The sequence below is a fragment of the Myotis brandtii genome, unplaced genomic scaffold, assembly GCF_000412655.1.
Source record: "Myotis brandtii unplaced genomic scaffold, ASM41265v1 scaffold114, whole genome shotgun sequence".
NCBI lineage: Eukaryota > Metazoa > Chordata > Mammalia > Chiroptera > Vespertilionidae > Myotis > Myotis brandtii.
The window spans coordinates 443,190-459,158 of NW_005353927.1; the positions used below are offsets into that span (position 1 = coordinate 443,190).

The 15,969-nt window shown below is 53.2% G+C and overlaps 1 protein-coding gene across 1 annotated transcript; it reads right to left on the reverse strand.

The window, feature by feature from the left end:
• Positions 1–3,153: 3,153 nt before the first annotated feature.
• Positions 3,154–13,065, reverse strand: AP2S1 (adaptor-related protein complex 2, sigma 1 subunit). The gene is made up of 5 exons (XM_005857832.2): positions 12,863–13,065; positions 8,754–8,903; positions 4,407–4,520; positions 3,724–3,783; positions 3,154–3,524 (listed from the first exon to the last, which is right to left on the reverse strand). The coding sequence occupies exons 1-5, from the start codon at positions 12,863–12,865 to the stop codon at positions 3,423–3,425; spliced, it is 429 nt and encodes a 142-aa protein (XP_005857894.1). The 5' UTR covers positions 12,866–13,065; the 3' UTR covers positions 3,154–3,422.
• Positions 13,066–15,969: the final 2,904 nt, after the last annotated feature.

Sequence of the window (15,969 nt, forward strand, 5' to 3'; positions counted from 1 at the left end):
TGTGTGTGTGTGTGTGTGTGTGTGTGTGTAAAATCCTTCCTGTGACTCTTGTCTTACACAGTAAACCCAGTGTTCTCACCACAGCTGATCTGGCCTGTGTGTCCTGTCTTCTTCCTGCTCCCTCCAGCCCCACTATTTTCTGAACACATCGCCTCCTCTCTCCCTTTTGCTCACTCTGTTCCAACCACGCTGGCCTCCTTGCATGTGCTGCCTCAGGGCCTTTGCACTTGCTGTTCCCTCTGCTTGGGACACTCTTCCTCTAAACTTCCCATGGTTCACTTTCTCCCTCCCTTAGTTTCAGTTCAGCGTCACCTCCTCCAGAGAGGCCTCCCGACCACCCATAGAACACCGTGCCCTCTGCCAGGCTTCCCGCCCCCTCACTCTGCTTTGCCTCCACGGCCCTTCTCACTTCCTGTCATACTGGACACGGACTTGCTTCTGCACTGCCCCTCATCCTCAGGACAACGTGAGCTCCCTGAGGGCAGGGATCTGTCCTGCTCACTGCTGTATCCCCTGGTACTACAACAGTGCCCGCATATGGTAGGTGCCTCAGAAACACTCGTTAAATACACAAATATGCAAACGCTCTCTGCATCCTTCCCTCTCTGAGCCCCGGGTCCCCATGTCCAAAGGCCTCCTGATTGCCTTTCCTGGCGGACCGATGGCTCACACTCACTTGAGTCGATTGATGGTGGTCCCCCAAGAAGATATGCCCAGGAGCCCTGGCCGGTGTTGCTCAGTGGATAGAGCGTCGGCCTGTGGACCTAAGGGTCCCGGGTTCGATGCTGGTCAGGGGCAAGTACCTCGGTTTTAGGCTTCTCCCCAGCCTGGGCCCTGGTCAGGGCTTGTGCAGGAGGCAACCAATCGATGTGTTTCCCTCACATCGATATTTCTCTCTGTCTTTCCCTTTCTCTTCCACTCTAAAAGTCAATGGAGAAATATCCTCAGGTGAAGATTTAAAAAAAAGAAAAAAAGCTATGTCCAGGTGAACATGATTTTATTTGGAAAAAAGTCTTTGCAGATGCCATGAAGTTAAGTATGTTGAGATGAGATCGTGCTAGATTACCCTGGCGGGCCCTAGGTCCAAGGACAGTGTCCCTGTTGGAGACAGAAGAGGAGACGCAGACATAGAGGAAATGGCCAGAGATGGGAGCGTCGCACCACGAGCCCGAACATCGGAGTCACCAGCAGCTGGAAGAAGCCAGGAAGGGTCCTCCCAGAGTCTCGGAGGGAGCATGGCCCTGCCCACACCTTGATTTCAGACTTCCGGCCTCCAGGCCTGTGAGGGAATCCATTTCTTCTGTCCTAAGCCACCCAGTGTGTGGTCGTTTGTTACAGCAGCCACAGGAAACTGATACAGTTCCCCTGTCCTAATGACCTCAGCATATTCCTCCACCTGCTCCTTCCCGGGCCCATCCCGGGGTGAGCTCACCTCCCACCCCATCACCTGGCTGCAGACCCGAGCCTCAGCCTGGACACCTCCCCCGCCATGACCTGCCACAAGTGGTTGGTCTCAAAGCCCTGTTGCTTTAAGCCACAAAGTTTGTGGGCATTTGTACAGCAGCCATAAGAAACCAATACACTGTCACAGTGATCGTCTCTGCAAAGGACTCCCCCTCCGAGCCTCCGTTCCCCTGTGTCATGATCATCAGAGCTAGCACTCCTTGTACCCCTCTGCAGACACCTCCAGTGTCTCCGACAGGCCGTGCACACAGCAGGCGCCTAATGTCTGCCGAGTGAATGCGTGCTCACTATCCTAAACTCTCCCATGAGTGACTCATTCAATTCCCAAGCACACCCTGTGAGATAGAAACTATTATCGATCCATTTTCCAGATGAAGAAACTGAGGCAGGCAGGAGAGGTGAAGTGACTTACCCAGAGGTCTCCCAGCAGGCATGTGGTGGAGCTGGGAGACTGAGGGAGGCTGAGTCACATTCGTAAGAGCTGCCAGGACGACTGGTATAGTTCTCAGCTTGCCAAGGGCGCCCGTCACAGATGCAGCTAGCCGCCATCACTGCTCTCAGTGGGCACGGGCTTGGAGGGAGGTGGGGGGAGAGCAGAGCACTGCCACCAGAGGGCACCAGACACACAGGGGTGTTTTCTCATCACAAGGGCCAGAAGGCCACTTGCTGGCATTTGGTGGAGGGGCCGACAGCCTGGCCATGCCCGCGACAGACTCCCACATGAAGAATTGTCCTCCCCGGGGCCAGCAGTGCCACTGCGGGAACCACTGAACGCTGGGCCCAGTGCCTGCCCTTGAAACAACCGTCCAAACTAGTGGTTAAAATAAAACAAGGATTCCGCAGTCGCCTGCCTGGGCTCAAAAGTAGCCAGAAGAGCCCAGCCGGCGTGGCTCAGTGGTTGAGCATCGACCTATGAACCAGGAGGTCATGGTTCGATTCCCAGTCAGGGCACAGGCCCAGGTTATGGGCTCGATCCCCAGTGTGGCGCGTGCAGGAGACAGCTGATCAATGATTCTCATCATTGATGTTTCTGTCTTTCTCTCCCTTCCTCTCTCTGAAATCAATAAACACATATTTGAAAAAAAATAATGCTTTAAAAAAAAACAGCCCTACCCAGTTTGGCTCAGTGGATAGAGCATCGGCCTGTGGACGAAGGGTCCCGGGATCGATTCCGGTCAAGGGCACGTACCTTGGTTGCAGGATCCTCCCCGGCCCGGGCCCTGATCAGGGTGCCTGCAGGAGGCAACCCATCGATGTGTTTCTCTCACATCGATGTTTCTTTCCCTCTCTTCCACACTCTCTGCAAATCAATGAAAAAAACAAAAAACTAGCTTGGAACAAACCTGGCTCGGCCACTGACCAGCTCTGTGACCTCCGGTGAGTCTTTGAACCTTCCTGAGCGCGTCTGAAAAATGAGGTGCAGCCATCTCTCCCTCGTAGCTGAGGAGTAAAGTACCACGTGTCAACGCCTAGAGCGAGGCCTGGGAGGTACTCAGTGATGTTAAGTGTTCGCTGTGAATATTAGGATCTGAGTAGCACGTGCCCGGGTCTAAACCTGTCACCCCTTCCAGTCCGGGCCTCTGTGGCAGGGGCAGGTGTGAACGTGCCTCTCGGCACAAGGAGCGTTTGCTGACCGACTAACCAGGGAGTCCCGAGTGCCCTGGCTCCCAGGGAAGACAGACACGGGGCCAGGAGGGGACCACAGGTTTATTGGGGGCTCCACACACGCACTCACGGTGTCACACGACAACGGCACGGTTACTCAATACACACGAGGTGGCCTCCGCCCGCAGCTGGGGCCCAGAGGCAGTGGGGTGCAGTCTCCTCCCTTGCGGCCCAGACCCAGCTGGGTGCTTCCTCCTGGGCAGCTGAGGGAGGGGCTCCAGGGCGGGCCCCGGGCCTGGAACGGGGAAGCGAGCAGGCAAGTCCATGGGAGGCCGGGGCGCAGGGGCCGCCGCTCACTCCAGGGACTGGAGCATCAGCAGCTGTTTCAGCACCTTCGTCTGGCTGGTCTCGCGGATCTCGCCGGCCAGGAACATCTCGTCCACGACCGTGTAAACCTGCGTGGAGGGAGGTGACAGGAGAGCCGGCGTGAGGGAAGGGGCCCGGATGCTGGTCCCGACCTGGGAGCTGGGGGCTCCGAGGCCTGAGAGCCGGGAAATGGGCACCAGCAGAGGCATGGAGGTGGCAACAAGGGGTTACAGCCCACCCCCTCCCCTGCCTGTGGCCCCCACGGCCGCGACGTCACCAGGAGCCCACCTTGTAAAAATTGAACACCAGGTCCAGTTCACAGACATTGTGGAAATATTCGTTTAGGACCTGGGAGAGGGAGAGAGACGGTGAGAGACGGGCAGGGAGAGAGACACACAGAGACAGGAACAGAGGTCATCAGACAGAGAGGGCAAAAGAGACCGAGTGGGAGGGAGAGGGAGATAAAGAGGAAGAGGAAGAGAAACAAGAACGAAGATCAGATGACGGGAGAGGGAGAAAGGAATGGGGAAAGTGACGCGTGGGCACGGAGACAGACGGCTGCATAAAGGCGACAGTGGGCTGCAGCAGAAACAAGGACAAAGAAAAGGGGAAAAGGCCCTGGCTGGTTTGGCTCAGTGGATAGAGCGTTGGCCTGCAGACCGAAGAGTCAGGGGTTTGATTCCCGTCAAGGGCACATGCTCGGGATATAGGATTGGTCCCCAGTGGGGGGTGTGCAGGAGGCAGCTGGTCGATGGTTCTGTCTCATCATTGATGTTTCTATCTCTCTCTCCCCTCCTCTCTGAAATCAATAAAAATATGTTACAAAAAAGGAAAAAGGAGAGAAACACAAAAAGCAGGGAGGTGGGTAGAGAAAGAGGCAGCTGTGGTCGAGGAGGGTCTGCGCAGCTGGGACCAGGGACGTCCCCGTACTGGAGGCCACCAGGGGCCCAGCCCGCCCCTCAGGCACGCACCTCCACGAAGTTGTGGATGGCCTCCAGGTAGGCCAGGTTGTTGTCGTTGACGTCCACGCAGATGCAGAAGTAGAGGCCGGCGTAGCGTCGGTAAATGATCTTGAAGTTCCGGAACTGCGGGCAGAGAGACGGTCAGGGACGGGGTACCCCAGAGCCCAACGTGCTGGGCAGAGTGGGCCAGAACATTTCCTCCTTTCTCTCACGCCCCCTGAGGCCCTGCTCTGTGCCTGGCCCTGTGCTGGGGACACCGTGATGACGGACATGGGCCTGGCCCTCCCCTCCTGGCTCCCAGTGCAGTGCTGAGAGACCCATCCTCAGACACCCCCAGAGAGGGCAGGGCTGGGCTGCAGGAGCCGAGAGGGGGCAGCTAACCCAGCCTGGGGGCCCAGAGGGCTTCCTGGAGGAGGGGGCGCCAGACCTGAGGTCTGGAGGACGAGCAGGAGTGAATGGGCAGGAGTGTTCCAGGCAGAGGGAACAGCCTGTAGAAAGGCCCAGAGCCCAGCAGGAGCCGGGCAGGTCCCACAGCACCCTCCCCACCTTTCCGTGGCTCCCCAGTGCCTCTGGAGAGGCAGAGTCCTACGCCTGGACGACTCATTCATTCATCCACAGACCCTGGCTGAGCACCGACGCGGGGCAGGCTCTGTGCCGGGCAGCAGTCACCGCTTGTAACCAAGCCTTGCTCCTAACTGAACTGTCACGGAAAGATTACTCCAGCAGCACACACAACCCAGGCGTAAGTGCGCATGGACGGGGACACAGGCGCTAATTGTATGTGTAAGATAGAGAAACAGGCAGGTACAGACACAGAGATGCGTCCTGGGTTGCAAGCACAAAGCCACCAGCCACCAGCTGAAACCCCAGCCCCAGGCCTGGCAGGCGTCTGGCGCCACCTGGCGGCAGCCGCGAAGGCCAACGTTAGCCCTGGATGTTTATTCTTTCCAGCTCATCCTTTGGTTAGTTTCTGACCTCATTACAGTGCTGCCCGCACATAACCCACAGACTAACAAGCATGTTCAGGGTGCGTACTCTACTTTCCTTTCTTTAAAAAATTTTAATTAATTTTTAGAGAGAGAGGAAGGGAGAGGGAGGACTAACAAGCATGTATCAGGGTGCGTACTCTACTTTTCTTTCTTTAAAAAATTTTAATTGATTTTTAGAGAGAAAGGAAGGGAGAGGGAGAGACAAAAGTATCGACGTGAGCCCTGACCGGTTTGGCTCAGTGGATAGAGCGTCGGCCTGCGGACTGAAGGGTCCCAGGTTCGATTCTGGTCAAGGGCATGTACCTTGGTTGCGGGCACATCCCCAGTAGGGGGTGTGCAGGAGGCAGCTGATCGATGTTTTTCTCTCATTGATGTTTCTCTCTATCCCTCTCCGTTCCTCTCTGTAAAAAATCAATAAAAACATTTTAAAAAAGCATGGACGTGAGAGGGAAACACACGCCCCACCCGGACTGAGCCTGCCACCCGGACACGAGCCCTGACCGGGCGTCAAACAGGGCCTTTTGGGGCCTGGGAAGACGCCCAACCCGCTGAGCCACAGAGGCCAGGGTTACTTTTCCTTTAACTGACACAGTTTGTGACTTTAAAAAACGGCTGGAGACCCCTGCTCTGGAGAGAGGGCTCCAGTCTCCCGGGCAGGAAGCTCTGCCTGTCAAGCTGGCGGCCCGGGCAGAGCCTGACGCTGGGCAGCACTCTCTGAGCCTCCCTTCCCGGCTACCCGCTCCCCCTCCTTCCTGTGCCCGTGAACCCACTGCCAGGCTTCGCCGAGGTCGGCCCGGACCCACGTCCTCTGCTACACACTCGGCTCAGTCTCCTCCTGCAGGCTGAGGGCGTCCCCTCTCTGAACGCCTTCGGCCACTGGGGCCTGTCCCAGCCCTGACCACTCCAGCTGTCAGTCTAGGGACAGGGCCATCTCCCCACTGGACAGTGAGCCCCCAGAGGGAAGGCGGGGCTGTCACCACGGTGTCCCCAGCCCTGGACACTGATAGGTGCTTCAGGAGACACAATCATGTCCCCCCCCCGCCAGGGGTGTCCACCTGTGTCCTGCCAACCCCTCCCCCGGAACTCCGACTCTGCTCCCTCCTGGACAGACAGACACCTCACTGCTGACCTGCACCTCAGCCTGCTCTTTCCGAAGCCGGTCCTGTCTTAAAGTGACGGTACCATGCTACCGGTGGGCCGCTCTCTCTCCCGCTCCACATCTAACCATTGGTCCTTCCGCTGGCTCCACCTCCCAGTCTTCTCGCCACCCCCACTGCTTCCACACCGGTTCCACTCACCTGCACCTGTCACCTGGACCCTGGCTGTCGACTCCCGCGGCCTCCATGCTTCTGCTCTTGCCCCCCATAGAGGGTCCCCAAGTCGGCCCATGTCCCTCTTCTGCTCAAAACCTTCCATGGCTGCCACCTCACTCAGAGGAAGGGCCCACGTCCTCACCACAGCCCACAAGGCCCTGCGCCATCTGCTCGTGTTATCTTTGTCCTGATCTCCTCCTGTCCCTCCCCCCCTTACTCCACCTCAGGCGGCTGGCCTTCCTGCTATTCCAAGAATGCCCCAGTATGTTCCCGCCCCAGGGCCTTTGCACTTGCCAGTTCCCGGGGCTTGGAATGTTCCTCTCTCAGATACCATTCCTTCCCATTCTTCAACCCTTTCAGGCAGGTCTTGGCTCAGATGTCACCTCTTCAATGAGGGTTCTCTGATCAAGCCATTTAAAGCCGCATTCCAGCCCCAGCGCACACACCCGGCCCTGGACACGCGCATCCCCCACGCGCATCCCCCCAGCGGCTGCTTGATGCTCCGGGCCCCTGTCACCACCTGACACTGTCTCTTTACCATCAGCTCTGAGGGCAGGGACTCAGTCATGTCTCTTACGTTCGCCGCAGTATCCCAGCGCCCAGAGCAGCGCCTGGCACACAGCAGGCTCTCCATAAATATTTGCTGAATTCTTTAGGACACCCAGCCTGGTCTCTTGAACAGGCTAACACCCAGGGAACTAAGGCGGAGACTTCTCGATGAAAAGAGACCAAAGCAATGCAAGACTGACCGGCTTTTAACAACCAGTATTGACAATTTGGGAGAAATTTAAATATTCACCAAGTATTAGAGTAATATTTAAAAAGTATAGCCCTGGCCAGTTTGGCTCAGTGGATAGAGCACCAGCCTGCAGACTGAAGGGTCCCAGGTTTGATTCCAGTCAAGGGCATGTGCCTCAGTTGCGGGCTCAGTGCCCGGCCCTGGTTGGGATGCCTGTGAAAAGCAACCAATCGATGTTTCTCTCTCACATCCATGTTTCTCTTTCTGTCTCTCCCCATCCCTTCCACTCGCTCTAAAAATCAATGGAAAAATATCCTTGGGTGAGGATTAACAAACAAACAAATAAATAAAAAGTATGATGCATTTTATCAGGTCTGATAATACTATTGTGGAAATGAAAGGAAAGGCCTTTGTTTTCTAAGTCATATCCTGAAATATCATGATGACTGTAACTTAATTGCACATGCTACTGTAAGGGATGGTTCGTTATACTATCCTCTCTAGTTTTGTGAATCTGAACATTTGTATAGTAAGTTTATAAAAGGCAACCCAGCCCTAGCTGGTTTGGCTCAGTGGACAGAGCGTCGGCCTGCAGACTGAAGGGTCCCAGGTTCGATTCCGGTCAAGGGCACATGCCCGGGTTGTGGACTCGATCCCCAGTAGCGGGGGTGCAGGAGGCAGCTGATCAATGATTCTTTCTCATCATTGATGTTTCTATCTCTCGCTCCCACTCCCTTCCTCTCTGAAATCAATAAAAAACTATATACAGTGTGTGTGTATGTGTGTGTATATATATATATATATATATACACACATACACACACACACACACACACACACACACACGTATATACAGTGGGGCCTTGACTTACGAGTGTCCCAACTAATGAGTTTTTTGAGATACTAGCTGTCTCTCGGCCTGATTTTTGCATTGAGTTGATAGAGTAATTTGAGTTAACGAGCTCGGTCTCGGAACGAATTAAACTCTTAAGTCAAGGCCCCACTGTGTGTGTGTGTGTGTGTGTGTGTGTGTGTATAAAAGGCAACCCCCCAAAATTCTTCAACCCAAAAAAGAAAAGGGTAGAGCAAAAAGGCATAATATTAATACTGATTAAATCTGGGTAGTGGGTGCATGAATCTTCACTCAACTTCTCCCTCATTGTACGAATCTGTACGTTTGAAAAGTTTCACAATGCAAAGTACCTTAAAAAAGGAAGACAGCAAGCTAACAGCCTGCTGAGTGAATGAACGTGGGAAGGGAGGAGGGTCTGGGGGGAGGGCCTGAAAGGAGGCATGGGGGACCGGGGTCTGTCACCTCCACAAAGTTGGTGTGTTTGGCATCTCGGACCGTGACCACGGCGTGCACCTCCTCGATCAACTTCTGCTTCTCATCATCATCAAACTGCATGTACCACTTGGCTAGGCGCGTCTTGCCCGCTCTGTTCTGGATGAGGATGAAGCGGATCTGGGGGCAGCAGGAGAAGGAAGTGAGAGAGGCAGGGGGAGAGGGCCGGCGCTACATACACCCAACAGCCCCACCCATCACCGCCAGGGAGAGAGGGCCACCCCTCCCTGCCGCCTGCCTTCCCGGGGCCCAGCCAGGCCGCTGGCCACACGCTCCCATCCCAGCTCCCTCCAGCCCCTGGAGAGATTTCTCCTCCGCAGAGCAGCCAGCCGACTCTGCCCTCAGCTCCCGGGCCCTGGGTCCAAGCAAGGCCCCACCACCTCGTTTGCCTGGCCTCGGACACGAGACCTGCCTTCCTGAGCGCCCATTTCCCCACCGGCAAGACAGGTTTCCTTCTCGGGCTATTTTGCAGGTTAAATCAGTTTGTAAAAACAGTTCAGTGGCTGGCACATAGCAGGCACTCAATAAATGTTTGCATTTCAGACGTCTTTGGTATGGGTCCTGGCAGTGCTAACTTCTTTTTTTCTTTTTACTTACTATTTTTTTTTTTTACTTATTTTAAAAAATCCTATTATAATATAAAGATGTAATATGCAAATGGTTGTTACATAACGACCAACTGTATAATGACTGGATCACGGATCAGCAGGAGGGTGGGGCAGCAACAGCTACAGGAGGGGGCAGGGCAGCAAGCTATGAGGGGGGTCGGGGAGAGCCACAGGAGGGCGGCAGCAAGCTACTGGCACACGGATTTGTGCGCAGGGCGACTAGTTGAGATAAAATTCACATACCATAAAGCCCACCACACATGCATATAGCTCAATGGTTTTTAGTATATTCAGAGAACTGTGCATACATCACCACTAATTCCAGAAACATGTTCATCAGCCCAGAAAGAAACCCCCCGCCCATTAGCAGCCACCCTCCCTCCGCCAGCCCCCAGCAGCCACGAATCTTTCCGCCTCCATGGATTTGCCTCTTCTGGACATTCCCTAGAAGTGGAATCGCACAGCGTGTGACTTGTATCTGGCTTCTTCACTCAGCACGATGTTTCCAAAGTGCATCCATGTTGTGTCCCCCTCTGTGGACAGACTTCATTTCCTTTATCCACTCAGCAGTGGTTGGACACTTGGGTTGCTTACATTTCTGGGTGATTACCAATCATGCTGTTCTGAACATTCATGTGTAAGTTTTTATGTGGTTGTATGTTTGCATTTCTCTAGGGTGGAAACCTAGGAGTAGAATTGCTGGGTCTTATGGTAGCTCTATATCTAACTTTCAGGAACCGCTAAGCTATTTCCCAAAGCATCTGCCACTTCTTCAGTGACATAACCGCTGGGTGCCTCAGTTTATCCACCTGGAAAATAGGGCCACATAAGGGTGTGATGAGGAGTAAACGATATAGGAGAAGTCCCCAGAACAGTGCTTGGCTCGGGTTATTAGTATGCACACCGGGTCAGCTATGAGTATCATCAGTGATGGCTAGAAATTGTGTTTTTATGATTCTGAAATGTCAGGTCAACTGTCACAGGGCTCCCATGAAAGCTGAACGCGTTAATGCCAGGAGTCCTTAGCAGAGTGCCCGTAAGCACTGAGCACTTAATAAAATTTATTATGATGACTGAGGGGCATTTGACCGAGTGGCTAAGAACTCAAACTTGACAGTCTGAATGAATCTCGGCACTGCTCGCCCTGTGTCCATGGGCAAGTCACTGAGCCTCTCTGGGCCTTAGTTTTCCCCGTCTGTATAATGGACATAACGAGAGTCCCTCCCTCATAAGACTGTTGCACAGGTTACTAAACATAAGGGTCGTAGTACACTGACTGGCACATACTAAGTGACACGTAAGTATAGTGAAACCTCAGTTCTCAAACCTAATTCATTCTGGAAGGCTGTTCAAGAAGCGCTATGTTCGAAAACCAAGTCATCTTTCCCATTTAGAAATCATGTAAATTGAATGAACCCATTCCAGACCCCCAAATGATTCCCTGTTTTAAACTTTCTCAGTTGCCTGTGATCACTGTTCCAGGAGCACTTCCACGCCCGTAGCAACATCAGCGCTCTCGGTGGCCTCCTTACGGTTTAAAATTGTAGGAATCGTGGATTTCGCCGATCAGACGCCTGAACATCTCTATCACACTCTGCAATTTTTTCTTTTCTCAGCTCTATTGTTTGTTCTCACAACTTTCCTTTTCACTTTGCTGCTGCCACTAACCTTCTTAGAACCCAGGAGACTTATGTGAACAGCGCGAGGTTTAGTGGTAAACTGACTCACACTGGAGCCTTCTCTCCGTTGTCGCCTGACTGATCACACAGGTAACAGTAGACAGGGGCGTCGGGTCCAGAACCGAGGTGCTGTTCGACAACCGAGACATTTTCCCATGAACAACTTGGTGGAGAACCAAATTGTTCAAGACGGGAGACGTTTGAGAACCGAGGTTTGACTGTGTTAGTGCTTCGTAGTATTATCATTCACCGCCGTCTGACAGAAAACTACGGCCCAAGTTCACCCGGGTAGGAAACCTGCCTTTGGGCTCAATTCTTTTTGAAACAGGCATGCTTATGCCCATTTTATAGTTAAAGAAACTGAAGCTCAGAGCAGGAAGTCTCACAGCCAGCAAGCAGAGCTGGGAATCCAATGGCTTTGCTCTGAGCTCCCTTATCCTGCGGGGGAGTTGGGGGGGGGGGAAGGGGGGGGGAGGGGAGCCCCCTGCCCTGTCGCAAGAATCCACTCTTTCCTAAATCTCGCTCTCCACATATTCTATCCACTTCCCCCCAGCAATCCAGCTGGCTAGGACAGGCTCTTACTACCTCCTTCCAAGAACCCCTTCTGCTGAGCCAGGGAAAACCACTTCCGAGCAGGGCAGGGGTCAGGGGCCGGAAGGAAAGGCGGAGGGAGAGGGGAGCCCCCTGCCCTGTCGCAAGAATCCACTCTTTCCTAAATCTCGCTCTCCACATATTCTATCCACTTCCCCCCAGCAATCCAGCTGGCTAGGACAGGCTCTTACTACCTCCTTCCAAGAACCCCTTCTGCTGAGCCAGGGAAAACCACTTCCGAGCAGGGCAGGGGTCAGGGGCCGGAAGGAAAGGCGCCTGCGTGGGGGTGGACCTCTAGAGGCGGAGACACTCGGAGCCTCCAGGAAGGAGAGCTAGAAGCAAACCTACAGAGTTGAGGGGGGAGCTGTTCCGACACCCACCACCCTTCATCTGTATTCCCAGCTCCCTGCCCAAAGAATCCTTTCTTACGATCCAAAAGCCCCAGCCCGGGGGTCAGGTGCCAAATCCCATACCCAGTCCTTGCTCCAAAGGCCCAATCTCTCACTTCCATGCCTACTCCGACACCCCCCCGCCCCGCCACTCACCTCCCCGTTGGGAAGACCTGTCACATTGCACCCCATTTCATGACTAGTATCCATTCCCTTCCTCCAACCCTTCTTCCCCTCCGCAGCACGCTTTCCCGGACTCCAAAGGCCCATTCCCTACAGTGGTCCACTTCCCGCCTCCACGTCCCAGTCTCCCACCAACAGCATCCCGCCCGTTTCAGCACCCCCTTCCGCCTGCAAAGCCAGCTTCCTGCCTCCGGAGACCCTTTCTCTTTGATCCCAATGTCTCTCTCCTTCTCCCACGCTCCTGCCACGCTCCCAGAGGGCCCTCCTCTAGGGACGCCCCCTCCCTACCTCCGATTCCTTCTTTCTACCCTCGAGACCCTGCTTCGGCAATTGCCTCCCGGTTTCAGAACCCCCCAATCATCTCCAATGTCTCCCACTCTACAGCCCTCTCCCCTTGGCACCTTATCTCCAACGACCCGTAGCCTCCAGGCCCCCGATGTACCCCCAAGCCCAGAATCAGCGCTCAGTTCCCCGCTTCCCGGCCTTTGATCGGCCCCAATTCCGAGAGCTCGCGCCCGGCCCAGACCAACGCACCGCAGCGGGGGGGACTTGTCAGTGCCCGACCCAGCCTCCAATCTGCACGTGGGCCCACTCTCCTCCCGTCCCCAACGCGAGCGCGCCCCAGTTACCATGGCGACCCCCGTCCGGACCCCAGCTGCCCCGGTCCCGCGGCGACTGGGCGGCTCCCGCTCTGCAAGGTGTTGGGGGATCCAGGGCTAGAGCGGACTTCCGGCAGAAGAATCCGCTCGCCCTCTAGCGCACAGCCCGCTGGGAATTGTAGTCACAAGAATGGGTTTGCGCGTCAGGGTGGCAAGGTGGGGAACAGGGACGGTCCTTCTTCCCAACATCCTGAGAATTTGTCCGTTTTCCTCTGTCCGTGTTCCTCTGTCCGTGTTCCTCTCCCCGTTTCCTCATGCATGCTAGTAGTTGTGTCTTCGGAGGACTACAATTACCGAAACCCTCGGCGGTGAGCAAGCTGAGCGTTGCATTCTGGGAAAAGTAGTTCTCATGGCCCCTCCTTCAAGGCGGGATGGGCATGCTGGGAATAGTAGTTTTAAATAAGAAACGGCATGTGGGACGCTGGAAATGTAACTGTGTTGCCGTGCTCACCCAGGGCTTTGTTTAAAATACGTTGAGTGTTTCCCTATGGGAGACGGAGAGTAGTATAAGAGCGTGAACTGTGTGTGTGCAAATTCTGCCGTTGCATTTCCTAGCCGTGAGACTCTGGGCCAACAACTTCACCTCTTAATTTCGTCTGTGAAATAGGAGAGATCAAGGGGCCGCCTCGGTAGGATTGTTTGAAAGCTTTGATAACTTCCAAAATACCTAGCACAGTGCTTGACACATAGTAAGTGCTCAATAAATATTAGCTAACATCATGAGTACTCCTCGTTAACATCAGATAATAGGGATCTTCTTACTTCCTGTCCAGAGGTACACTGTCTTCTTTAAGCTACACAAATAGGCCAAGGGCTTTCCCTCGTGCCTTTTGGAAGGCCTTCCCCCCATTCATTCTAAGGCTGGCTTCTTTTCTTTTTAAAAATATGTTTTTATTTATTTTAGAAAGAGAAAAACATCCATCGCCCCCTACTGGGGATGGAGCCCGCCAGGAATAGAACTGATTACCTACCTCTCTGCCCATGGGACAATGCTCCACGGAATGAGCCACACCGGCCAAGGAGAGACTGGCTTCTTTAGTTTAAACACCACCTCCACAGACCTGTTTAGAGGCCCTACATATAAAGGTTCCCCTCTCATACCCCCAAAATTATGTAGGTAAGTAGTTAGTTTGATTTTTTTTTTTCGCCAGAGCTTAATATATTTTATTGATTTTTTACAGAGAGGAAGGGAGAGGGATAGAGAGCTAGAAACATCGATGTGAGAGAAACATCGATCAGCTGCCTCCTGGACACCCACTACTGAGGATGCGCCCGAAACCAAGGTATATGCCCTTGACCGGAATCGAACCTGGGACCTTTCAGTCCGCAGGCTGATGCTCTATCCACTGAGCCAAACCGGTTAGGGCTAGTTTGATTTTTTTATAGCCTTTATTACAACTTTTTTCTTTATTACAACTCTCAGTGATTTTATGTGGTGTGTGTGTGGATCTCCCATTAGGTGGTAAGCTTTGAGGGTAGGGAGGCTGTCTGTTAACTGTATCTACCTTACCTAGAAGATGACAGCACATGGAAGCACTCACAAAGGTATTACTGTTGATACTGAAGGGAGACTTGCCCTAATAAAACCAAAGCATATCCCAGAACAATGTAAATTTAAAGTGTAGTATTGGCAGAAGAACCAACACAAAACTATTGAATTAATCACCAAGGCAAAAAGAGGTCAGTGATGCCCGGCCGGTGTCGCTCAGTGGTTGAGTCTTAATCTGTGAATCAGGAGGTCAGGGCACATTCATGCCAGGTTGTGAGCTCCATCCCCAGTAGGGAGCATGCAGGAGGCAGCCAATCAATGATTCTCTCTCATCTTTGATGTTTCTCTCTTTCCCTCTCCCTTCCTCTCTGAAATCAATAAAAAAAACAAACATGTTTTAAATATATTTTTATTGATTTTTTACAGAGAGGAAGGGAGAGGGATAGAGAGTCAGAAACATCGATCAGCCGCCTCCTGCACACCCCCCACTGGGGATGTGCCCGCAACCAAGGTAGTTGCCCTTGACCGGAATCGAACCTGGGACCCTTCAGTCTGCAAGCCAATGCTTTATCCACTGAGCCAAACCGGTTAGGACAATAAAAAAACATTTAAAAAATAGAAGAGGTCAGTGATCATTTCTGTCCTGTGCACTATGCAATCTCCAACAGATTTGGGACCAGGATAAAGTAAGCAAGGTGTTCAGGGTGGAAACTTTTAAGAGACACTCCCACTTAGGTGCTGATCCAGACCTTGCATGAGCTGAAAGTGACACCTCCTTGAAGTTCACTCTCTGGGCACTTTGCTTGCTCCACCTTAGTCCCAGCCCTGATCTCCAGTGTTTAGCTTAGTGCTGGCACTAGTCTAGTATTCAAGAAACATTTTTCTGAATGAATGAATGAATGAATGAACAGGAAGCAGGGAAAGAGACACTGTCCCCACCCAGGCAGCCTTCTGGGGAAATAGACTTAAATGACATTATGCAAATAAAAAAAGTTACTTAGGAAGCAACAGTTGACATTTTGTATCTCACACAGTTTCTGTGGGTCAGAACTTGGGGAGCAGCTTTCCTGGGTGGTTCTAGCTTGGAGGCTCTCATGAGGTTGCTCTCTCGTGGGGCTGGCTGCTTAATGCTGGCTATTGAAGGCCTCAGTTCCCCACAAGGGGGGCCTCTCCTCGAGGACATGAGTGTCCCCGCGTGGCAGCTGTTCCCCCAGAGTGAAGGATCCAAGACAGGGCAAGGCAGACGCTGCAATGGCTTCTCTGACCTTGGCTCAGAAGTCACCCTTCGTCATTTCCACAGTGTCTTACTGGTACATAGTTCAGCTCTGTCTAACGTAGGAGGGGACACGAGCACCAGGAGTGAATCACTATGGTTCACCCTGGAGGCTGGCTACCGCAGGTGCTTAGCAGTGGTTCTCAACCTTCCTAATGCCAGGACCCTTTAATACAGTTCCTCATGTTGTGGTGACCCCCAATTTCATTGTTACAAAGTGAATATAATTAAAGCATAGTGATTAATCACAAAAACAATATGTAATTATATATGTGTTTTCCGATGGTCTTAGGTGACCCCTGTGAAAGGGTCGTT